The sequence below is a fragment of the Rattus rattus genome, chromosome 2 (assembly GCF_011064425.1).
Source record: "Rattus rattus isolate New Zealand chromosome 2, Rrattus_CSIRO_v1, whole genome shotgun sequence".
NCBI lineage: Eukaryota > Metazoa > Chordata > Mammalia > Rodentia > Muridae > Rattus > Rattus rattus.
In genome coordinates, this window is record NC_046155.1 from 164,911,208 (window position 1) to 164,932,002 (window position 20,795).

Sequence of the window (20,795 nt, forward strand, 5' to 3'; positions counted from 1 at the left end):
TGGATGTTAGGGTTTTGTGAGTCTTGCAAGAAGCATGGACGGCGGTAGAAAGAGAAGTAGAGATAGGAGCACAGACAGAAGTGCGAAGGAGACCAGTGTGGTCCCTGCCTGAGAGAGGCTTCAGGTCTGTGGCCGGAGGAGGTACAGGGACGAGCAGAGACAGCGAGCAGGTGGCCTGCTGTGTGGGGACAGCTGTTGTGACTCAGATGCCAGTGGGGCCACAAGCAGGTGTAGATGTCCTCCTGGGCTGTTTATCTGGCTCGGGTCTGGGGTCTGACGCTAGTGGTCCTTGGCTCCTGGCGGGACCGGATGCACTCGCGTCTAGCCGCTTCCGGCCACTTGGCCCGGGCCTGGGCAACTAGTGTTGCATTTTCAGGACTGAGCCCCCCATCCCCCTATCAGGACTTTCCGGGCTCCAGAGGTCACTGGGCAGGCAGCACAGCGGCTGCCAAAACAAACCACCCCCGTGACTTGTAGGAAAGAGGCTGGGGGGAAGGGCTGGGCCCCGCTAGGGACAGGAAGGGTTAGAGGCCCATGGCGGTGTGAACTGGATCAGAGGAGGGCAGGGACTGGCATGGAAGAAAACTCGAATGGAGGAACACATGGCTACAAGTATGGTGGACCGGAGGCCGCCAAAACTTTCCACCTCATTCCTTCAGTTTGGAATCTCAGCCTTAAGGCCTCTGAGTACCCCCAAGTTTGTCACAGACACACCTGAGTCCCAGTGGAGGTGGGAGGCCTGGCTGGTAGCTGAGCCTGCCTGGTCCAACCCCTGCGGGCCCCGCCCCATCAGCCAGGTGGCCTCTGTGGCAGCCTGTCCTGGGGTCCGCCCTTCCCCGCCCCGTCCCCGCCTCCCACCCAGCCCCCTCCTCCTCAGGTGAGGCCGCAGGCTCGGCAGGCCCCACGCTGCTGGCTGCTGCTGCCACCCTTGCCTCCCGGGCTGCCCGCTGCTGTGGGGACACCATGCCCCTTCCCAGGCCCGGAGACTAACCCCAAACCTGCACCATCTCCGGCGAACCCCAGGGTAAGGCACAGAATGCGAAGCCCCTCATCCCCCACCAATCTGATGCCCAGCAGCCCGTATAAAAGATCCCAGAAACTCCCAGACTACTCCAGCCTGCTTTCCCTGCTAACTCAGAAATCCGCGGACTCCCCCAAGTTCTCCTCCCTCAAAACCCTGAAGTCCCCTAGAAGTTCAACCTCGGCCCGCCGGGCTCTGCCTTGCCACTCCAGGTGTCCCCCTGGTGGCTGGTCACACATTGCCACCGTTGACCCCGGCCCAACCTCTGTCTTTGCACGCTCTGGCCCCAGCCCAGGGCCAGCTGCTCCCTGGATGAGAGCCTGGGACTGGGGGCGCCAGGACAGAGCCAGGCCAGGCTCCCCCAGGCCATGCCTCCTTGTTCCTGTCCCTAGGTTCCGCCCCAGCCCAACAGGTCAACCTGGGAATCATTAACAAGAGTCCCTGACATGGCGAAGGAGGGTGAGTCCCCCTGTCCCTGAACCCCAGCTTCGGCCCTACCTGGCACCCCTCCTCTGGTTTGTCTCCCAGCCTGTACTCAGCCCCCCTGTCTTGGTGTCTTCCTTTCAGACTCAAGACCACCCCCCAAGAATCCTCATCTATCTGATTAACTATTAACTGGCCCTTCTGTGTGTCTATGCCTTCCGGCTACCCCATACAACCTTCCTAGTGCCTTGCCTCAGTTTCCCCTTACGTCTCAGGGATTTCTCAGCTAACCAACAATGTGTTGTCTTCTGGGGTTGAGGTGGGGCTGCTGCTGTTACCATCTCTAAGGATGTAGAGCTAGCCAGGTTGCTTCTGCTGTCTTACTGTGTGATCCTGGGCAGGTAACTTCATGCCTCTGGACATCAGTCCACCTTTCCCCGCAGTCAAGTAGGGATGAACAGTAATATTCCCTCTGTGAGGTGGTTGGGATCATGGAACACACAGGGAACAGCTTGGGCCTTGGGGCGTGCAATACGTGTTGTAACCCAGAGGTGTTCTGAATGAGGTCAGTCACTGTGGGAACCCAAGACCCAAGGACCCGAGACCCCTGCAATTCCGGGCATATTCCTTCTTTTCTCTTGGCTCTGTGGGCAAAAGAGCAGAAGAGGGACTTTGGACTTGACCTGTACGGATAGAGGAGAGAGACAGAAAAGCCACCCCAGGGGTGACTGAGACAGCCTCTCACACTGGAGGCCAGCCTTCTTCCCTACCTTTCCTTTACTTAGGGACCAAATGGCAAAGCGGTGGCAGTCCCCACCCCATCCCCTGCCGCCCTCACCCTTGACTGACAGCTCAGAGCTGGGCTAGCTGAGGTCAGTCCTAGGCACTTTCTAGCTGTGTGACCTTGGACTTGCCCTACCCTCTCTGGTCATCTGTGTCCTTCATTAAATGGATCACTGTGTGGTATGAGGGGGACTTCGATGGGAAGCAGTGAAGGCGTGGGCTCAGTGACAAGCACGGATCATGGCCTGCTTCCTCCCTCCTTGCTTCCTGTTCACTCCTTCTGGACTCCTAGAGTGTCGGTCTCTGTTCATATAACAACTCAGACTCCAGAGATGAGCTGTGGTCCTCTGGGAACCGGGATTCCCTTACCTTGTGCTAAGTGATCAGGTGGTGGGCAGAGCCTGGGCCCCTTTGGGACCATTTTTATCCCGCTGGAGAAGACTGAAAAGAGGCATCAGGGCTGGGGTCTATGAGGCAGAGGAAGGAGGGAAAGCTTGTCCCCTGCATCCCCACACGGCTCTCTGTGCTGTGTGAGGGCAGCCCTGAGAAAAGTGACAGGTCGCAGATGACAGCGCTGTCCTCATCAACTGTGGCACGGGATGAAGGGATTCAAAGGACGGAGGAGTGGGGTGGCGTGTGGTCCCAGGAGCCTCTGCAGCAGCAGCTGCCGTTGTTTGTGAAACCCTGATGGCCCTGGAAGTGTATGCTGCTCTGGGCTCCTAGTATTGCTGCTGGGGCCCTGGAGCTTGAAGGAGTCAACAGGGAGCAAGGAGGGAGGAAGGAGGCCATGCCAGGCAGGGGAAGACGGGGTAGGGTGCTCAGGGTTTGCTGGAGATGGTGCCTGTGGCCGACCAACCTCAGAAGCATCCTTGGCAGAGTGCGGCCTCTCCCCAAAGTACCATTTACTGGAGGTTGCTCTAAACCTTGTACTTTTTCTTTTTACTCTTGAAATAATGGGGATCAAAGTCAGGCCCTTATACATGCTAGGCAGGGGCTGTACCACTGAGCCACACCCCCAGCCCCTCACTGGGGGATTCTAGGCAGGGGCTCTACCACTGAGCCACGCCCCCAGCCCCTCACTGGGGGATTCTAGGCAGGGGCTCTACCACTGAGCCACACCCCTAGCCCCTCACTGGGGGAGTCTAGGCAGGGGCTCTACCACTGAGCCACACCCCAGCCCCTCACTGGGGGATTCTAGGCAGGGGCTCTACCACTGAGCCACGCCCCCAGCCCCTCACTGGGGGATTCTAGGCAGGAGCTCTACCACTGAGCCACGCCCCCAGCCCCTCACTGGGGGATTCTAGGCAGGGACTCTACCACTAAGCCAAGTCCTTAGTCTTCTTTTCCTTTTGTTTTGACACTTAGTCTCACTATGAAGCCCAGGCAGGCCTCAAACTTAACATCCCTTCTGCCTCGGCCTCCTGAAAACCTGTAACGACAGGCTTCTAATCAGCACTCTGTGAGTTTAGTGGTTACAGACACTCTATGGAAGTTGTTTTAGGTGTTTGATAATGACCAGTGTATATCTGAGAATTTGAAGAGACCTATCTGGTCTCTAAAAGTCATGTTTATTCTGATGGGGGGCTGGAAATGCTTGGGCACCAAATGGTCCGGGCACCAAGGAGGCCTAGGAGAATGTTCTGCATAAAAAAAGGGACAGTTTGGGTTCACACTTACATTTCCCAGGTTTCTGTATAAGAGGGACCACCAGGGAGATGAGCCAATCCGGTATTAAGTACACACGATGCATGGCAGGGCTTGCATGGCGGGGTTTGGAGCTGGCAAGTTGGAGCCGGAAGTGATCAGCAGTTAAAGGAGGTTCTGGGTTGAAGGCTTCTGAGACCTGCCTCTGTGTGGAGGGAAGGGAGGAAGTCCTAGGATGAGGGCTTCTGAGGGCAGGGCAAGAGAACCTAGGGATGAGGGAGATGAAGCAGGACTGCTGTGGGCAGGGGAGGAGGGCCTGGGGATGAGGGGCTAACACAGGACTGCTGTGGGGAGGAGAGAAGGAGAGACAGGCTTGGGACAGCAAGAGATGCGGTGAATGCAAAGGGGGAAGTGTGTAGAGGCTGCAGGAACCCCAGGGTCCAGTGTGGGGCTCAGTGCTAGGTGTCAGGAGTGCCCGGTTCTCATGCTACTGAGCTGTTTCCCCCTTTTAAACCACTATCAGGAACTTCCCTGGCAAGATCCTGAGCCACTCCCTGCTCTCTTCCTAATGCTGGTTTGGTACTGTGACCATGCTGTCCGGGACATGGGTGAGAGTGCTGGGGCACTTGCAGCCTTGGGGTACTTTGCAGAAGGCTGGGGTCAGTAGAAGGCTTTCTTAGCAGTTGTATTCAGACGCTAGGGTCTCTGGTACACCAAGGTGACTGTCCTCTCCTCTCTAAGCTTCTCCTGCCATGCCTCCCATAGCCTCCCCCAGGTCATGGCACTCCCACTGTTTGGTCCTGTAGCCCTCTAACGGAACACGCTCAGTCTTGCCTGCTAGTCTTAGCCTGTGCAGTTTCTCCGACCTGCCGCTCTGCCCCTTGTCATCTCTTGCAGTCTTAGATAATCTCTCCTGGGGACTTTCCCCCTTTCCTTCAGAAGCCCCACTTGATGCCCAACCCTACATTCTTAACAGATAGGTGGCGCAGAGGTTTAGCATCCTGATACACTGAGGCCCAGAGAGGCAGTGACAGTTGCCCATAATCACACAGCAAGAACAACTTATCAGTGTCTCTCGAGGACCTGCTGCATGCCAGGCGCAGTGGCACAGCAAGAGGCTGTTTGGTTTCTTGGGGAACTACTTTGGAACCTGGATCTCAGGGTGTCCCGGGTTCAGGACGTGGCTGCAGAGATCTCTCAGAGTCGTGAGAGAAGGGAACCTCGATGTGGATTGGAAATAGGGACTAAACGCTGGACACACATGGCAGGTGGCAGCCGGGGCTTGGGTATGAGGATGTATTTAAAGAACTTTAAAGTCATGTAAAAAGTGAGTGCTAGGTACATGCTCATTTAACAGATGAGGAACCTGGGGCTCACAGAGGAGGTTCCACTTGTCCAAGACCCCAGCCTGGAAAGGGTAAGACCGTTATTTTATACTCTATCTTTTCTTTTATATATTTTATTCTTTTATATATTCTGTGTGTGTGTGTGTGTGCATGCGCATGTGCACGTGTGTATGAGTATGTGTATGTGTGTATGTATGTGGGATGTGTGAATGTACCTGCGTGTCTGAGTATGTGTATATATGTACACACATGTGTATGAGTATGTGTATGTATGTGGGGATGTGTGAGTGCACATGCATGTATGAATATGTGTATTTATGTATGTATATGCACACGTTGTATGAGTATATATATGTGCATGTATACATGTGAACATGCATGTGCGCATGTGTATTGTATGTGTGCGGGTGTGGGTACGCATGCACATGTATATGTGTATGAGTCTGTGCATGTGCGGGGGGAGGGTTCCTGGGCACACACTGGGGAGAACCTTGTGTGTCCTGCCCTCTGTGTAATTCCCCTGAGCTGGGGTCTTTCACTGAGCCTGCAGTTAGGCTGATGACCAGTGAGCCACAGTGCCTCTTGTCTGCTCACCCCAACGGTGCCGGGCTTACAGACGTGCTCCACCACAGCTGGTCTTTTTTGCGGGTGCCAGGCACCTATCTCTGGGTCCCACACTTGCATAGCAATTGCTCTTACTCATGGGGCCGTCTCTTCAAGGCCACTATTTCTCAGTGGGCTTGCCAGGCAACATGCCATGCCTGGCATCTTAGCACTCAGGAAGCAGAGGCAGGGGGATCACAAATTTGAGGCTAGCCTGAGGGAGACCTTGTCTTAAAAAACAAAACAAAACAAAACGTAGCTAGTGGTGGCGCATGTCTTTAATCCCAGCACTTCAGAGGCAGGGACAGATGGACTTCTGAGTTGGAGGCTAGCCTGGTCTACAGAGCAAGTCCCAGGATACCAGGGCTTCACAGAAAAACCAAACCAAAATATGGGCAGATATGGTGACCCAGGGCTGCCATCCCAGCACTAAGTGACAGGCAGGCAAACTGTCACTAGTTTGAGGCCAGCTTGGACTACCAGGTATGTTTGATGCCAGCAATACTATGTAGCAAGACCTCGTCTCAAAATACAAACCAAACAAACGAACCAAAAAAAAAAAAAATCCAAAATGAGTTCAGCTAAGTTTCAAAACTTGGGTTCTCAAACTCCTAAGGAAAAATTTAATCTTGGGACTGGGTCTTGGGAGAAAGGGGTCTGGCTTTGGGGATATCGAGAGGGTAAAGGTCAGAGGTCACAGGCACCTCAAAGTTGTAAGAACTTCTGGAGGAGTTAGCGGGAAAGAGGATCTGGGGACAGGCTGGCAGGAAGCAACAGGGAAATACAGAAGTGCCTTGTCATTGGAAAGGAGTAGCCGCCAGCACGCCTGCACGGGGAGGGAGAGCAGGACAGCCCAGCCATGCCCCCTCCTGGCCGGAACCCTTGGGGAGCCAGACACCTGCCTGTCCACATGACAGAAGAGAGATAGCCCTGCCAGCTGCCCAGCCTTGGGAAATAGGGCTTGAGGTACCACAGGCCTGATAAGGTCCCCTGCATTCCCCAGCAGGGGACTGGCCCAGTGCCCATCACTTGCTGTGCTGAGGACCAAGCTGGCAGTGGCCCCAGCTTGCTGTCTGTTGCAGGTGGCCGGACTGCACCATGCTGTTCCAGACCCAAGGTGGCAGCTCTCACTGTGGGGACCCTGCTGTTCCTGACAGGCATTGGGGCTGCATCCTGGGCCATTGGTGAGAGAACCTCCCTCCCTCCCCCAGCTCCCAAGGCCTCCCCTAACCCAAGGGTTACAACCAGCTGCTCTCACCTCTTCCCTCTCCACAGTGACCATCCTACTACGGAGTGACCAGGAGCCACTGTACCAAGGTGAGTAGAGCAGGCCTGGGTCTCAGTGTCCTGGGGAAAAGCACTGTGAGGAACTTAAAGCATTCTTGGGACAGATAATGGTATTTCTACTCAATGTCTCCCATTCTGTTTGAACCAGAATTTTGTCTGTAGCACAGGCTGGCTTAGAACTCACCCAAGCTGGCCTCGGATTTGAGGCAATCCTCCTGCCTCAGCTTTCCAGTGATAGGATTGCAGGCAAGAAGCAACGTGCCCAAGTGAGAAGCTATAGTCTAAGTGACTCAGGGGACTCCCATCCAAGAAGTACAGACCCAACCCTGCCTAGCTTTTGAGGTCTACCTCCAAAGGGTATGGTTGCTATCTGAGCCCTAGCAAGTCAGCCATGAGCATCCTATTTTTTTTCAGTTTTTTTTAAAGATTTATTTATTTATTGTATATAAGTACACTGTAGCTGTCCTCAGACACACCAGAAGAGGGCACCAGATCCCATTACAGATGGTTGTGAGCCACCATGTGGTTGCTGGGAATTGAACTCATGACCTCTGGAAGAGCAGCCAGTGCTCTTAACCTCTGAGCCATCTCCCAGCCCCTTTTTTTCAGTTTTATTCTTGAGATAAGGTCTCATGCAACCCAGGCTGGCCTCAAACTTACTATGGAGGACCGTGGACCTCCTGCTTCTCCTACCTCCACCTTCCAAGTCCTGGGATTAGTGCATTGCCACACCTAGCTGAAAACTCCATTTAAAAAAGTGTATACACACACACACACACACACACACACATATATATATACATGTGCATACATGTATACAAGTATATATACACAGATATACATATATATGCATATATACCTGCATCTACATATGTACACATACACATATAATATACATATGCATACATGTATAATATACACATATATACATATATACATGCATCTACATATGTACACACATATAATATACATGTGCATACATGTACAATATACACATATATGCATATATACATGCATCTACATATGTATACACACACGTATAATATACATGTGTATACATATGCATGTACATACATAATATATCATGGGATGTGGTCAGACACATTCCAGAGGGACAGGATGAGTTCAGTAGACACCCAGCTATGAGGATCTAGTGGCTTCTATCTGCCCTTTACACCGATGTGGGACATGAAGACCAGAGAATGTGTGGCCCGCGGTGATAGAGCCAGAACAGCCCTGAGAGTTGTGGGCACGTTTGCAGCACATGGAACAAGCAGCCACAGGAACACAGAGGCAGAAATCACATGTGAAATGAAGCACCGAGTCTTCCCCAGTGCTGCTCCGAGCTGCTTCTCTGTGACCCAGGGCAGCAGAAGGGGGTGGTGGGGGTGGTGGGGTGGAGCGTGCTTTTTCGAAGAAACGGGATTACAAATTTGAAACAGTTGGCATTGGACTCGGTCATCCAGACTGAACTTAGAAACGCTGACCTCTGGCCAGGGACCAGCCTCGAGACTTGATGATATTGGTACATTAAGTCCTACAACAGCCCGTTTTCATGTAGCATGAAGGCACGGATAGGGCAAGGGTCAGCGTGGTAGCATATGCATCTTCATCCTCAGGAAACTGAGGCAGGAAGAGTCTGAGTTTGAAGATAGCCTGGGCTACACAGTGAGTGAGACTCTGACTCCTATCTGGGTCATTCAGGGGGTAGTTGTGTGTATCACCTGCTCAGTTCTTTGTCAGGAAACTGCTGAATTCGTCGCTGTAGTGAAAGCTAACACCTCAGGCCTAGCTGTAAGCTAAAGCTGTTATCATCTCAGTGTATGCGACAGGGGAAACTGAGGCTCTGTGAAGTAGACTGACTTGTCCAGGGCAGTAAATGACAGAGCAAGGAGAGCAGTAGGCTATCACTCCACATGGTGCCAGAATGGAATCCCAATCCTAAAGACTCCTGGGATAGGGTCCTGTCTGACTGACAGTTCACCTTGGCTTGCAGGTCTGTCTCTGGACTCTGGTCTCAGAGCTTCCTCCTGTTCCCTAATACTCTGTCCCTCCAGTGTCATTAGCACCTTCACCTTCACCTTCACCCTCACCCTCACCCTCTCCTCTTCCTTTGTGGTTGTGATGATAGAACTCAGGGTCTTACACATGCTTAGCTGTCTGGAAGGTCCTACCACTGAGCCACACCCCAGCCCCTCACTGGGGGATTCTAGGCAGGGGCTCTACCACTGAGCCACGCCCCCAGCCCCTCACTGGGGGATTCTAGGCAGGGGCTCTACCACTGAGCCATGCCCCAGCCCCTCACTGGGGATTCTGGGCAGGCTCACCTGGGTCCCTCCCTACCACTGAGCCATGCCCCAGCCCCTCACTGGGGATTCAGGCAGGGGCTCTACCACTGAGCCACGCCCCCAGCCCCTCACTGGGGGATTCTAGGCAGGGGCTCTACCACTGAGCCACGCCCCCAGCCCCTCACTGGGGGATTCTAGGCAAGTGTTCTATGATCTAGCCATGCCCACCCCTAGCCCCTCAGTGCCTGCACCTTATCAGCTAAGCTTTCTAAAATGCTGTGATATGATGGTGCAGACAAGAAACCCCAACCTTGACTGTATCCTCACTTTATTCTGTTCTAGGAATGGCATATCTCTAAATATATCTGACAGTTTGGTGGGCACACCTGGTGGTTTACAGCACACCCGAAGAAAGGCTTTTAAAGTGTCAAAAAAAACAGCACAGAGCATGGCTTTCAAACAAAGTGGGCCTGGTGCACAGTGGTGACAGGCAGGCACTTTAGGTGAAGCAAAAGAGTTGTAAGTTCCAGCCCTATCTTGGCTGCTAAGTGAGACCTTGTGTCCCTAAAGCCAGAAACAGACAAAGAAAGAAAGAGAAAGAAAGAAAGAAAGGAGGGAGGGAGGGAGGGAGAGAGGGAGGGAGGGAGGAAACAAGCATTTGATGTCCTCCCCACCACACTTCCAGTATCTTCACAACACACACACACACACACACACACACACACACACACACACACACACACTTCCTAAAATGTTGGAAATCTCTTGAGCAGTTAGGACTGCTCCCTACTGACTCCAAGTTGCTGTTCTTGTCCTGATGCTGGGATTTCAGGGCATGGCGAGCGCTACTCAGTGTCCTTTTCACAGCAAGCTGCCCAGCAGCTTTTAGTCTTGCTGTTGATTGCACTGGCCAGAGAAAAGGAAGAATTCTTCACAAACCTAAGCAGAGAATGCGGAAGCCAGCAGGCAGTCTGAGTTCAAATCCTGGTTGGCCGGTTTTTAGCTGCCTGAGCTGAACAGAGATGTCCTTTGATGTTTAGTTCACCATCTGCGAGATGTGCACTTAATTTATTTTTTTTAAATTGGTGCTAGGGATTGGACCACAGGCCTCACGCATGCAGGCAGGGGCTCTACCCCTGAGCCACGCCCCCAGCCCCTCACTGGGGGATTCTAGGCAGAGGCTCTACCACTGAGCCACGCCCCCAGCCCCTCACTGGGGGATTCTAGGCAGAGGCTCTACCACTGAGCCACACCCCCAGCCCCTCACTGAGGGATTCTAGGCAGGGGCTCTACCACTGAGCCACGCCCCCAGCCCCTCACTGAAGGATTCTAGGCAGGGGCTCTACCCCTGAGCCACACTCCCAACCCCTCACTGGGGGATTCTAGGCGGGGCTCTACCACTGAGCCACGCCCCCAGCCCCTCACTGGGGGATTCTAGGCAGGTAATCTACGGTGAAAGATGCCACCAGCTCTGCCCTCCCCTCCCTTTTTTTTACATTTCATTGTGAGACCCTTTCCTCTAAATTACTTAGGCTGACCTTGAACTCACTCCAAAGCCCAGGTAGGCTTGGCGTTTTGGTCGGCTAGCCTCAGCTTCCTAAGTAGGTGAGAAAACAAGCCAGTGCCCCTGGGCCTAGTTTTCTGCCTACAAAATATTCCCAGAATCCAGCTATCTTCCCTGTTCTGCCCACTGCTGGCCCAGCCTCTGTCCCTGTCACACTGAGGTCAGAGTCTGGACTCTAGTTCTTGCCCTACAGTCTGCCCCTACCCGCAGCCAGAAGGAATTCATAACCCTGAGTCAGGTCAATGTGTGATCCCCGGCCGAGCCCCACGGCTGCACCTTGGTCCAGCTGCAGGCCAACTCGGCAGACCTCTCTCTGCCTCCTGGCTGTTCCTTACCCAACTCTCTGCCTCTGCTTTCTGATCTCCATTTCCTTTTCCTTAGCTCCCCTGGCCTACTTCTCGGTCCCCTCTCAGATCTCAGCATCCTTCTCACCTCCTTCGTCTCTTTCTCCTCACTGCTCACGTGGCACCTCCCCAGCGAAGCTGTCCTTGCCTGCCCTGCCCACTTACAGCGGAAGTGCCACACCGCCCCCGCACACCAGTCCCCCGTCCTTCTGTCGGCCTCCCCATCTCCATGGCCCCTTCTGCTGCGGCACGGGACGCGCTTCCGTTATTTGTTCTGCTCCTTATCTGTCTCCCCTCCTGATTTTTTGTCTACCGCCTAAAATAGGAGCCAGCATGTTCAAAGTTAGTTGGCAAAGAGAGAGAAATGCCCCTAAGGGCTTGGCCCTGACTCGGGTGTGAACGGGGCTTCTCTGACCTTATGGGGACAGATGGGGGACCAGGGAGCATTGGCCAAGCACACAGACTGCCCCAGCCATCCTCAGACAGAACGACTGCTGTGAGCTAGCCTTCTGATACAGCCCAGTCCTGCATTATGCCCCCTCCCTCCCTCCCTCCCTCTCTCCCTCCCTCCCTCCTTTCATCCCTCCCTCTTCTCCCCCTCTCTCCCTCCCTTTTTCTCTCTCCCTCCAGTCCATCCTTCTGTCCTGAGACATAATGCAGCCCCGATTGACCTCATTCTCGTGATCCTCCTGCCTCAGTCTCCTGAGTGCTGGGATGTTTTCACACCTCACTCTGGATAGTTTGATTTTTTTTTTTTAATGATATATTGGCTGGGTGACTTTTGTTTTGATTTTGAAACAGGGTCTCTTTCTGTAGCCTTGGCTGCCTTGGAATTAGATATGAAGCCCACACTGGCCTCAAACCTGCAGCACCTTTTCTGCCTTGGCTTCCCGAATGCTGGGAAACCACCCCACCTAGCTAAGGTGACTCTGGAAACTAGAATCACTGTCTGACTCCGTCTCCCAGGTTTTGCTTTGGTGATAGAAGAACCTGGGTTCTCATTATTATTATTATTATTATTATTATTATTATTATTATTATTATTATTAATTGAAACAGGGTTTCTCTGTGTAGCTCTGGCTGTCCTGGAACTCCCTCTGTAGACCAGGCTAGCCTCAAGCTCACAGAGATCCACCCATCTCTGCCTCCAGAGTGTTGGAATTAAAGGCGTGCACCAACATCTCCAGGCTAAAATGTGTAGCCCAGGAAATTCATGAACTCATGAGTCTCCCGCCAATGCTTCTTTTGGCAAATTCTAGGCACACGTGCCACAACAACCCTCCTCTTTTTGATGGGGAGCTTAAGCTGTCCCTGAACTCATGATCCTGACTTCACGTCCTCTGAGCGCTGCCATTGCATACATCACTGTCGCTCTCCCTGCTGCGCCCCTTCTAACTGTTCTTTTCTCCCTGTCATACTTACATAAATGTTTTAGTGACCTGGTGAATTAGCTAAGGGTTTCTGACCCCTCCTGGTGGTTCCCCAAGCCCGATAGGATCTCTGGATTTGATCATCCACAATGAATACCCTATGTACAAGCTCACTCTCCCAAGTCAGATGAAGTCATTTGCCTGCTTCCTTGGTGTTCTAGTCAAGTTCCTGCAGCTTGACTATCCCAGTGGGGGAGAGATACCCACCAGTATAACCCAATCTAGTAGTGGATGCAGGTGCCACCTCTGGGCCATGAAGGGTGCCAGACCAGAGCCCGCAGGGCCTCAGGTAGCCAGGGAAGCTGGTACCGGCCACTGAGGGACCCAGGCCCGGCTTTGTCGCCCTGCAGTGCAGCTCAGTCCCGGGGACTCGCGACTTTTGGTGTTGGACAAGACAGAGGGAACGTGGAGGCTGCTGTGCTCCTCACGCTCCAACGCCAGGGTAGCAGGGCTCGGCTGTGAGGAGATGGGCTTTCTCAGGTAACTGGGTGGCCCTCGGGGGTAGGGAAGAGGATGGACCCGAGCCAGAGGTGGCTCTGACCCGAGCCCCGCGCAGGGCTCTGGCGCACTCAGAGCTGGATGTGCGAACCGCGGGCGCCAACGGCACATCGGGCTTCTTCTGCGTGGACGAGGGCGGTCTGCCTCTGGCTCAGCGGTTGCTGGATGTCATCTCTGTATGGTGAGTGGGGCAGCTGCGGGTGGCACTGGCAGGTTTCCAGATATTGTCCTAACTGGTCCCCTGGTTTGTCTCTCTGTCCTCACCCCTATGTCTTCCATAGCGACTGTCCTAGAGGCCGATTCCTGACTGCCACCTGCCAAGGTGAGACTGGGGGAGGCGGGGAGGGTTCAGACCCTTCTCTACATGCAGCCCAAGGGCAAATTGTGTCCCTACAAACTGCCAGGATCTCCACATGTCATGTCCCCTTGAACAACCCCAAGGTTGGGGGAGATCCTTGTTCCCACTAAGCGCTGGAGCGGGGCTGTGTTTCCTCCCATCCCTGGACCTAGACTATGCCCTCCCATTCTAAACCTTCTTGTCACCTCCACAGACTGTGGCCGCAGGAAGCTGCCGGTGGATCGCATTGTGGGGGGCCAGGACAGCAGTCTGGGAAGATGGCCATGGCAGGTCAGCCTGCGTTATGATGGGACCCACCTCTGTGGGGGGTCCCTGCTGTCCGGGGACTGGGTACTGACCGCTGCACACTGCTTTCCAGAGTGAGTGTTTCCCCACAGTGCTACCTGGGGTAGGGCAGGAGAGAGGTCTGCAGAGGCCGGGCCCAGGGACTTGTCCCTTCTGTCCCCGGCAGGAGGAACCGGGTCTTGTCTCGGTGGCGAGTATTTGCTGGTGCTGTAGCCCGGACCTCACCTCATGCCGTGCAGCTCGGGGTTCAGGCTGTGATCTATCATGGGGGCTACCTTCCCTTTCGAGACCCAACTATCGACGAAAACAGCAATGACATTGCCCTGGTCCACCTCTCTAGCTCCCTGCCTCTCACAGGTAAGTTTAGCTATAGCTTAAGGACTCCAGAGACTCAGGGATCAAAGAAGGGGCCCGGGAAGCAAAGTAGACCCATCTTCAGGTTTCCATGGCGTTGGGAGCACAAACTGGATACTAGCCGTGAATGCTAGACAGCACAGCTGACAGTCACACACAACCATCTGAGCCTTCCTAAAGGAGTCAGTCACTGTGTGATCCAGTGATTCCTTTCCTATAGACGAGAGGGGAAAACCATAGCACAGATGCTCTTCACCGCCCCACCCCCACCCCTCGCAGATGCTCTTGATAGACCATTTAGTCGTAGTAACCTGGGTGGGAATCCCAGCCTTCAGGGAGAGGAAGAGGCAGGTGGAGCAGGCTAGCCTTGACCACACAGTGAATTTGAGGCTAACCTAGGCTACACAAGATACTATAAATAAATAAATAAATAAATAAATAGCCCCCTCATGTATGAGAGGAGTTAGGAATGGAGATGTTGCAAACGTATAAAGAATCTGAGGTTTCTTCTGGGGAGACAAAATGTTCTACAGTGGAACACAATGGTGGTTGTGCCAGTCTGGGACCATGCCAGAGCCGTGAATTCACGCATACTTTTTAACACGGAGAATTATAAGGCATGTGAGTTACAGTTGTGTAAAGCTGCAGTCATATGCCTCAGTAAGGCTGTACCCCTCCCAAACCATGCAGAAGAGAGGCTGGAGAGATGTCTCAGTGGTTAGCAGCGCTTGCTGTCCTGACAGAGGACCCTCATTCAGTTCTTAGCACCAGCATCAAGACGCTTATGACTATCTTTAATTCCAGCTCCAGGGAATTCAACCCTGCTTTCTGGATTCCATAGGCAGGCACTGACACATGTGTGCATGCGCGCGCGCGCGCGCGCACACACACACACACACACACACACACACACGTGTGTGTGTGTGTGTGTGTGAATAAAAGTAAATGGTAAATATGAAGGGGCTAGATAGATGATTCAGTGATTAAGGGTATTAGCTGCTCTTCCAGAGGACCCAGGTTCAATTCCTAGCATCCAGGTGGCAGCTCACAATTGTCTGTAACTCATTTGCTGGGGTTCCAACTCCCTCACACAGACATACATGTAGGCAAAACACCAATTAACATGCATGGAATAATAATTAAACCATTTTTTAAATTTTTTTAAAGATTTATTTATTATATATGAGTACACTGTAGCTGTCTTCAGACACAGCAGAAGAGGACATCAGATCCCATTACAGATGATTGTGATCCACCATGTGGTTGCTGGGATTTGAACTCAGGACGTTTGGAAGAGCAGTCAGTGCTCTTAACCACTAAGCCATCTCTCCAGCCACTAAACCATTTTTTTTAAGGTATGGAGAGCCAGGTGTGGCACATGCCTGTCATCTAAGCACTAAAGGGAGTTGAAGCAGAAAGACTCTGAGGCCAGCCTGGGTTGTGTTGAGAGACCCTTTCTCAAAACACCCAAAATAGATAACTACATAAATAATAGTAAATACACAAGAACAGTGGTGTGCTGAGCTTACGTATGTGTTGCCTGAAACCATTTTGGTCAAAGAGAACCCATATGCCTGTGCTCCCTATGCGACAAGATGGCCTCCTGACATCAGAATCTTAATTTGCATGAAGGACACTCTTAGGATTTGCACGCAGCGGTACATCATCTGAGGACTCATTTCTCAGAGCGTCTGCTTGTTGCTAAGTGACCGTGTGCTTTCGTCAGCCCTGGTGTGCCCCTCGTCTTCCCACAGCCCTCAGGGTGGCCTCTCTCCCTGATTATTCTCATTGCTCCCTCAAGTGCTTCCTGCTTTCAACCCCGCATCCGTTCCTTACCACGGTTTCTGCAGGGAAATTATTTTGTGTGTACGTGCTGTTTTCTTTCGATGCTGGGGATAGACCCCAGGACCTCATGTACTGTGGGCAAGCACTCTGCCACTGAGCTGTACCCTAGCTTGCAGAATGGGGATTGTATGGAGGGTGAGGTGATATTTTACATCACGGCACTGAGGCTCAGGGAGGCAACAGTGAGGGGATGCCAGGACTGTTTGCATGGGCTGTGCACTGCTCAAGGACCCTCCACCTCAGTGGAGGCCTGTGTGTTTATTATTATTTTTAGTATAGTTTGTTTTCTATTTAATATAATTAATTTATTTTACGTGCATTAGTGTTTTTGCTTGCATGTATGTCTGTGTGAGGGGGCCTGGAGTTATAGACAGCTTTGAGCTGTCGTGTGGGTGCTAGGAATTGAACCAGGGTCCTCTGGAAGAACAGCCAGTGCTCTTAATGGGCAGAGCCATCTCTCCAGTCCTCCGTGTGTTTATTAACGTAGTTTTCTAGCAGGTGGAAATCAAGGGTCTCAAGAGCAGGCTGTGCTTTTCCGTTTCCTGCCTCTGGGCTAGAGATAGCCCCGTGGCCATGGTTAAGAGCCCAAATTTGGGGAATTAAACTAACTTAGGTTCCAATTCTGATGACGCCATGGCGTCTATGAAACTTTAGGCAGGTGACTTGGCTTCTTGTCCCTCTTTACGAAGAGGTCAATCCCAGCATCTCTGGGATGATTGAGGATGAGAGAAAAAGATTCAGGAAAGTAGTGTATACGTTGGAATATGAAGGTTCCATCCTGGTAGTGATAGAGTGTGCCGGGGTTGTGTGGAGGGTGAGGTGTGTCCCATGAAGGATAGACTGGCTGGTGGGGGCAGAACTATATGCTCTCTCTCACAGAATACATCCAGCCTGTGTGTCTCCCTGCTGCGGGGCAGGCCCTGGTGGACGGCAAGGTCTGTACAGTGACCGGCTGGGGTAACACACAGTTCTATGGTGAGTTCCAAGCAATACCAGCCAACACCACTAGGGGGTGCTGAAGTCGCTTTTGGGGGAGGCTCGATGAGATTCAAAGAGACCCCAAGGCCATGGAGTGGGAACCAGAAGAGAGCTTGTTTCCTAATTCTGGTCACCTTACCCATGTCCCCTCAGGCCAGCAAGCTGTGGTGCTCCAAGAGGCCCGGGTCCCCATCATAAGCAACGAAGTTTGCAACAGCCCCGACTTCTACGGGAATCAGATCAAACCCAAGATGTTCTGTGCTGGCTATCCTGAGGGTGGTATTGATGCATGCCAGGTGAGGGACACAGTGGGCAGCTCCCAGACCTAACGCTATAGAGAAGGAGCCAGGGTAATGGGAAAAGGGGCTCCCCACTGGAGTCATAGTGGTCTCTAGTCAGGTGTCCTGTCCCCCCACCCCCCAACCAGGGTGACAGCGGAGGCCCCTTTGTATGTGAGGACAGAATCTCTGGAACATCAAGATGGCGGCTCTGCGGCATTGTAAGCTGGGGTACGGGCTGTGCTTTGGCCCGGAAGCCAGGAGTGTACACCAAAGTCATTGACTTCCGGGAGTGGATCTTCCAGGCCATAAAGGTGAGTTGCTATAGTTGGGGACTGTCTGGGACCCTAAGAAGGAGAGAGTAAGAGGGCACTCTGGAGAGCAGATGGATTCCCATAGGCTTCTGGGGATGAGACACTAGGTACAGAGTGTTGGGAGAACCGTCTGAGACCTGGGAAGCCCGTGGCTCTTTCCATAGACTCACTCCGAAGCTACCGGCATGGTAACTCAGCCCTGACCCCGCCTCATCGCCTGCTCCGCGCTGCACCAGCATCCAGAGTCAGAGTTGGTCTGGTGGCTCCAGCCGCACGTGGCAGGCTCCACACTGGGCCTCACATGGAACGGTTTTCTGCTCGGATCCAGTCCATAGATCCAAGGATGCTGGGTCCAAGGACTTCTCTTCCACAGTGGCCGGCCCACTCAATCCCAGGGCCGTTGGCCTCACCCTCCCACCCCATGTAAATATTACTCTGTCCTCTGGGGGCTGCTTTCGAGGCGCCCCTTGTGCGGATGCTCTTTAAATAATAAAGGTGGTTTTGATTAACGGGTCTCTGCGTCTACAAACTTAAGAGGCAGTGTGGAATTTTGGAGAGTAGCAGAGAGAACTGAGGGCCTAGCACAAATCAAGAAGGGATTGTGACGCTCCCAGTTCCATTTGAGAAAACATTTAAGCCAGTCCTGATGGCTGATTCCTATAATTCCAACACTTGGGAGGAGCTTCACGAGCTAAAGGCTAGCCTGGGCTACATAGTGAGTTCCAGGCCAGCCTTGGCTACAGAGGAAGACGCTATCTCAAAAAATAAAGAGGAAAGAGAGACGGGAGGGGCGAGGCTAAAATGCTCTAGAGAATCTGACTTTAGAAATTGCTCAATCTTATATACATAAAATAAATAAATTTAAAAGGGGGGGGGAGCTGGAGAAATGGCTCAGCAGTTAAGAGCACTGACTGCTTTTCCAAAGGTCCTGAGTTCAATTCCCAACAACCACCTGATGGCTCACAACCATCTGTAATGGGATCCGATGCCCTCTTCTGGTGTGTTGAAGACAGCGACAGTGTACTTACATACATAAAATAAGTAAATAAATCAAAAAGAAATTGCTCAGTCCAACAACTCTCAAATCTCCTTCACTCAGCCAGCTTTCTGTAGGCTTTCCCACAACCAGAAGAAACGCATGCGGTTTCTACATAAGCCAGGGTATGTGCAGTGGACCAAGTTCACGATGCCAGTGTGTGTGCGCGCGCGCGCGCGTGTGTGTGTGTGTGTGTGTGTGTGTGTGTTAACACCAGAAAAAAAGAGAAAAAAAAAGTCCTAGGGAGGCCCAGCTTTGAGTCAGAATCGGGTCATGTGGACTTGTTTCCCTGTACCGGAAGTGGTGCCTGGGGCTGGGGGATAGGGGCTGGGTCTTCGGGAACCACATGAGTCGTGTGGGGGAAACTCTTCATAAGAAAATGAAGCGCTGTTTCCTGAGAAAGTGGACGTCAACGTCCGGGGAACAATAAATATGTCTGCTTATGGGCAACAGAAAACAAAACTTTGTGGGACAGAGAGGGGCGAGTGGCAAGCCTTGTAAGTGCCGCTTGAAGGGCCGCCCCCTCAGCGCCCAACTCCTCCCTTCTTTGGGGCTGGGTCCCGCTTCTCCCTGGCCTGCATCTGCAGATCTCGGTGCCAGCGCAGATGGCCACCAGGGGGAGCTGCAGCCCGGCTCTTGAGAATTTAAGGCTCGTCCCTCACGCTGAAAGGGACCTGCTCAGCAGGAGAAAATGATTAACCTATGCTGCTTCTCAGACTTTAAACATTTCTAAATTTATTTTTGCTGGTTCTTTTTCTTGCTTTTGGGGACTTTTTTTTTCTTTGAGACAGAGTCTCACTATGTAGCCCTGGCTTTCCTGGAACTCACTGTGAACATCAAGTTTCCTTTGAACTCAGAGATCCATTTGACTCTGCCTCCCAAGTGCTGGGATTAAGGGCTTTGCCATCTGCATCCAGCTTTTGGGGGGGATTTGGTGGGTAGGAGCCATGACTGGACTGGACTCTGTCACCCAGACTGATCTTCAGTGTGTGACGCCCTGGCCTCACCGTTGCCAGTTTGGGTTCTCAGCCTTGCCACTGCCGGCTTAAGATCTCAACTATGAACGCGTTAGAATACCACAGAGCTGGTTAGCCTCAAACCAAGCTTGTAGACGTTTCTTCAAAAACACCCTGGAGAGACTCACCGTCCATCTGTTTGGGAAACGCTCTAGCCATCAGCACCCGATCCCCCCAGCCTTAGTAAGGTCAATCTTCACCACTGTGTTGTCAACAAAGAGCCTCCCAGCCCCTCGTGTCACTTACACACTCACACACACACCAACCCTCTACCGCCACCCCTCAGGGTTTTCCAAAAATCCTCCTGTCTGTGGCATTTTGGTCAGTCAAACATCGGCCTGCCAGAAATGCACAAGACTTGCCTAGCATGCTCAAAGCCCTGGGTTTGAATCCCAGCAATGCACAGACAACTGTATACAGAGTTGGAGAAAGGTGACCATAAATGTCCCCTTTGTAATTGTCAGCTGAAAAGAGGCTCCATTCCTGTGGTTTAGAAGCCTGAGGCCTCTCCAGGTGCATGATGTCCCCTGGGGGCTTTGAAGAGATGTGTTTTGGAGGATGGGGAATGTTTGCGCAGAGGGGACATGTGGAGAAGGGATGGCCTTGCCCCGAGAGGTGGGAGGGGATTGCAATCCTATTCTAAGGGATCTGGTAGAAATTTAGGCATGTATTTATTTCTTTTCCATTGCTATAGTGAGACACCCAAGGGTGAGCACTTCATTCATAGATGAGGTTTAAGGGCTTGGAGTGATTGCTCAGTGGTAAGGACTTGAGTTCAGTTCCCAGTGCTCATATTAGACTGCTGAGAAGCACCTGTAACTCCAGCTCCAGGGGAGACAGTGCCCTCTTCTGGTGCCAAGAGCACGTGCACTCATGCGCGCGCGCACACACACACACACACACTCACACACACACACTCACACTCTCACACACACTCACACACACTCACACACACTCACACACACACACACACACACACACACACACACACACACACTCACACACACACACACACACACACACACACACACACTCACACACACACACACACACTCACACACACACACTCACGCACACACACACACACACTCACACACACA

General features: G+C 52.6%; 1 protein-coding gene across 2 annotated transcripts; it reads left to right on the forward strand.

Moving 5' to 3' along the window:
* Nucleotides 1-900: 900 nt before the first annotated feature.
* On the forward strand, nt 901-18,152 carry Hpn (hepsin). 2 transcript variants are annotated; one of them, XM_032896149.1, is made up of 14 exons: nt 910-1,024; nt 1,414-1,480; nt 5,229-5,288; nt 6,903-7,004; nt 7,096-7,137; nt 13,084-13,213; nt 13,290-13,412; nt 13,513-13,553; nt 13,783-13,948; nt 14,041-14,231; nt 16,953-17,048; nt 17,205-17,347; nt 17,479-17,643; nt 17,808-18,152. In XM_032896149.1, the coding sequence occupies exons 2-14, from the start codon at nt 1,468-1,470 to the stop codon at nt 17,844-17,846; spliced, it is 1,311 nt and encodes a 436-aa protein (XP_032752040.1). In that variant the 5' UTR covers nt 910-1,024; nt 1,414-1,467; the 3' UTR covers nt 17,847-18,152. The 2 variants fall into 2 exon arrangements, with proteins under 2 accessions (XP_032752042.1, XP_032752040.1); XM_032896151.1 differs by lacking the exon at nt 5,229-5,288 and having other exon boundaries at nt 901-1,024.
* The last annotated feature ends 2,643 nt before the right edge of the window (nt 18,153-20,795 follow it).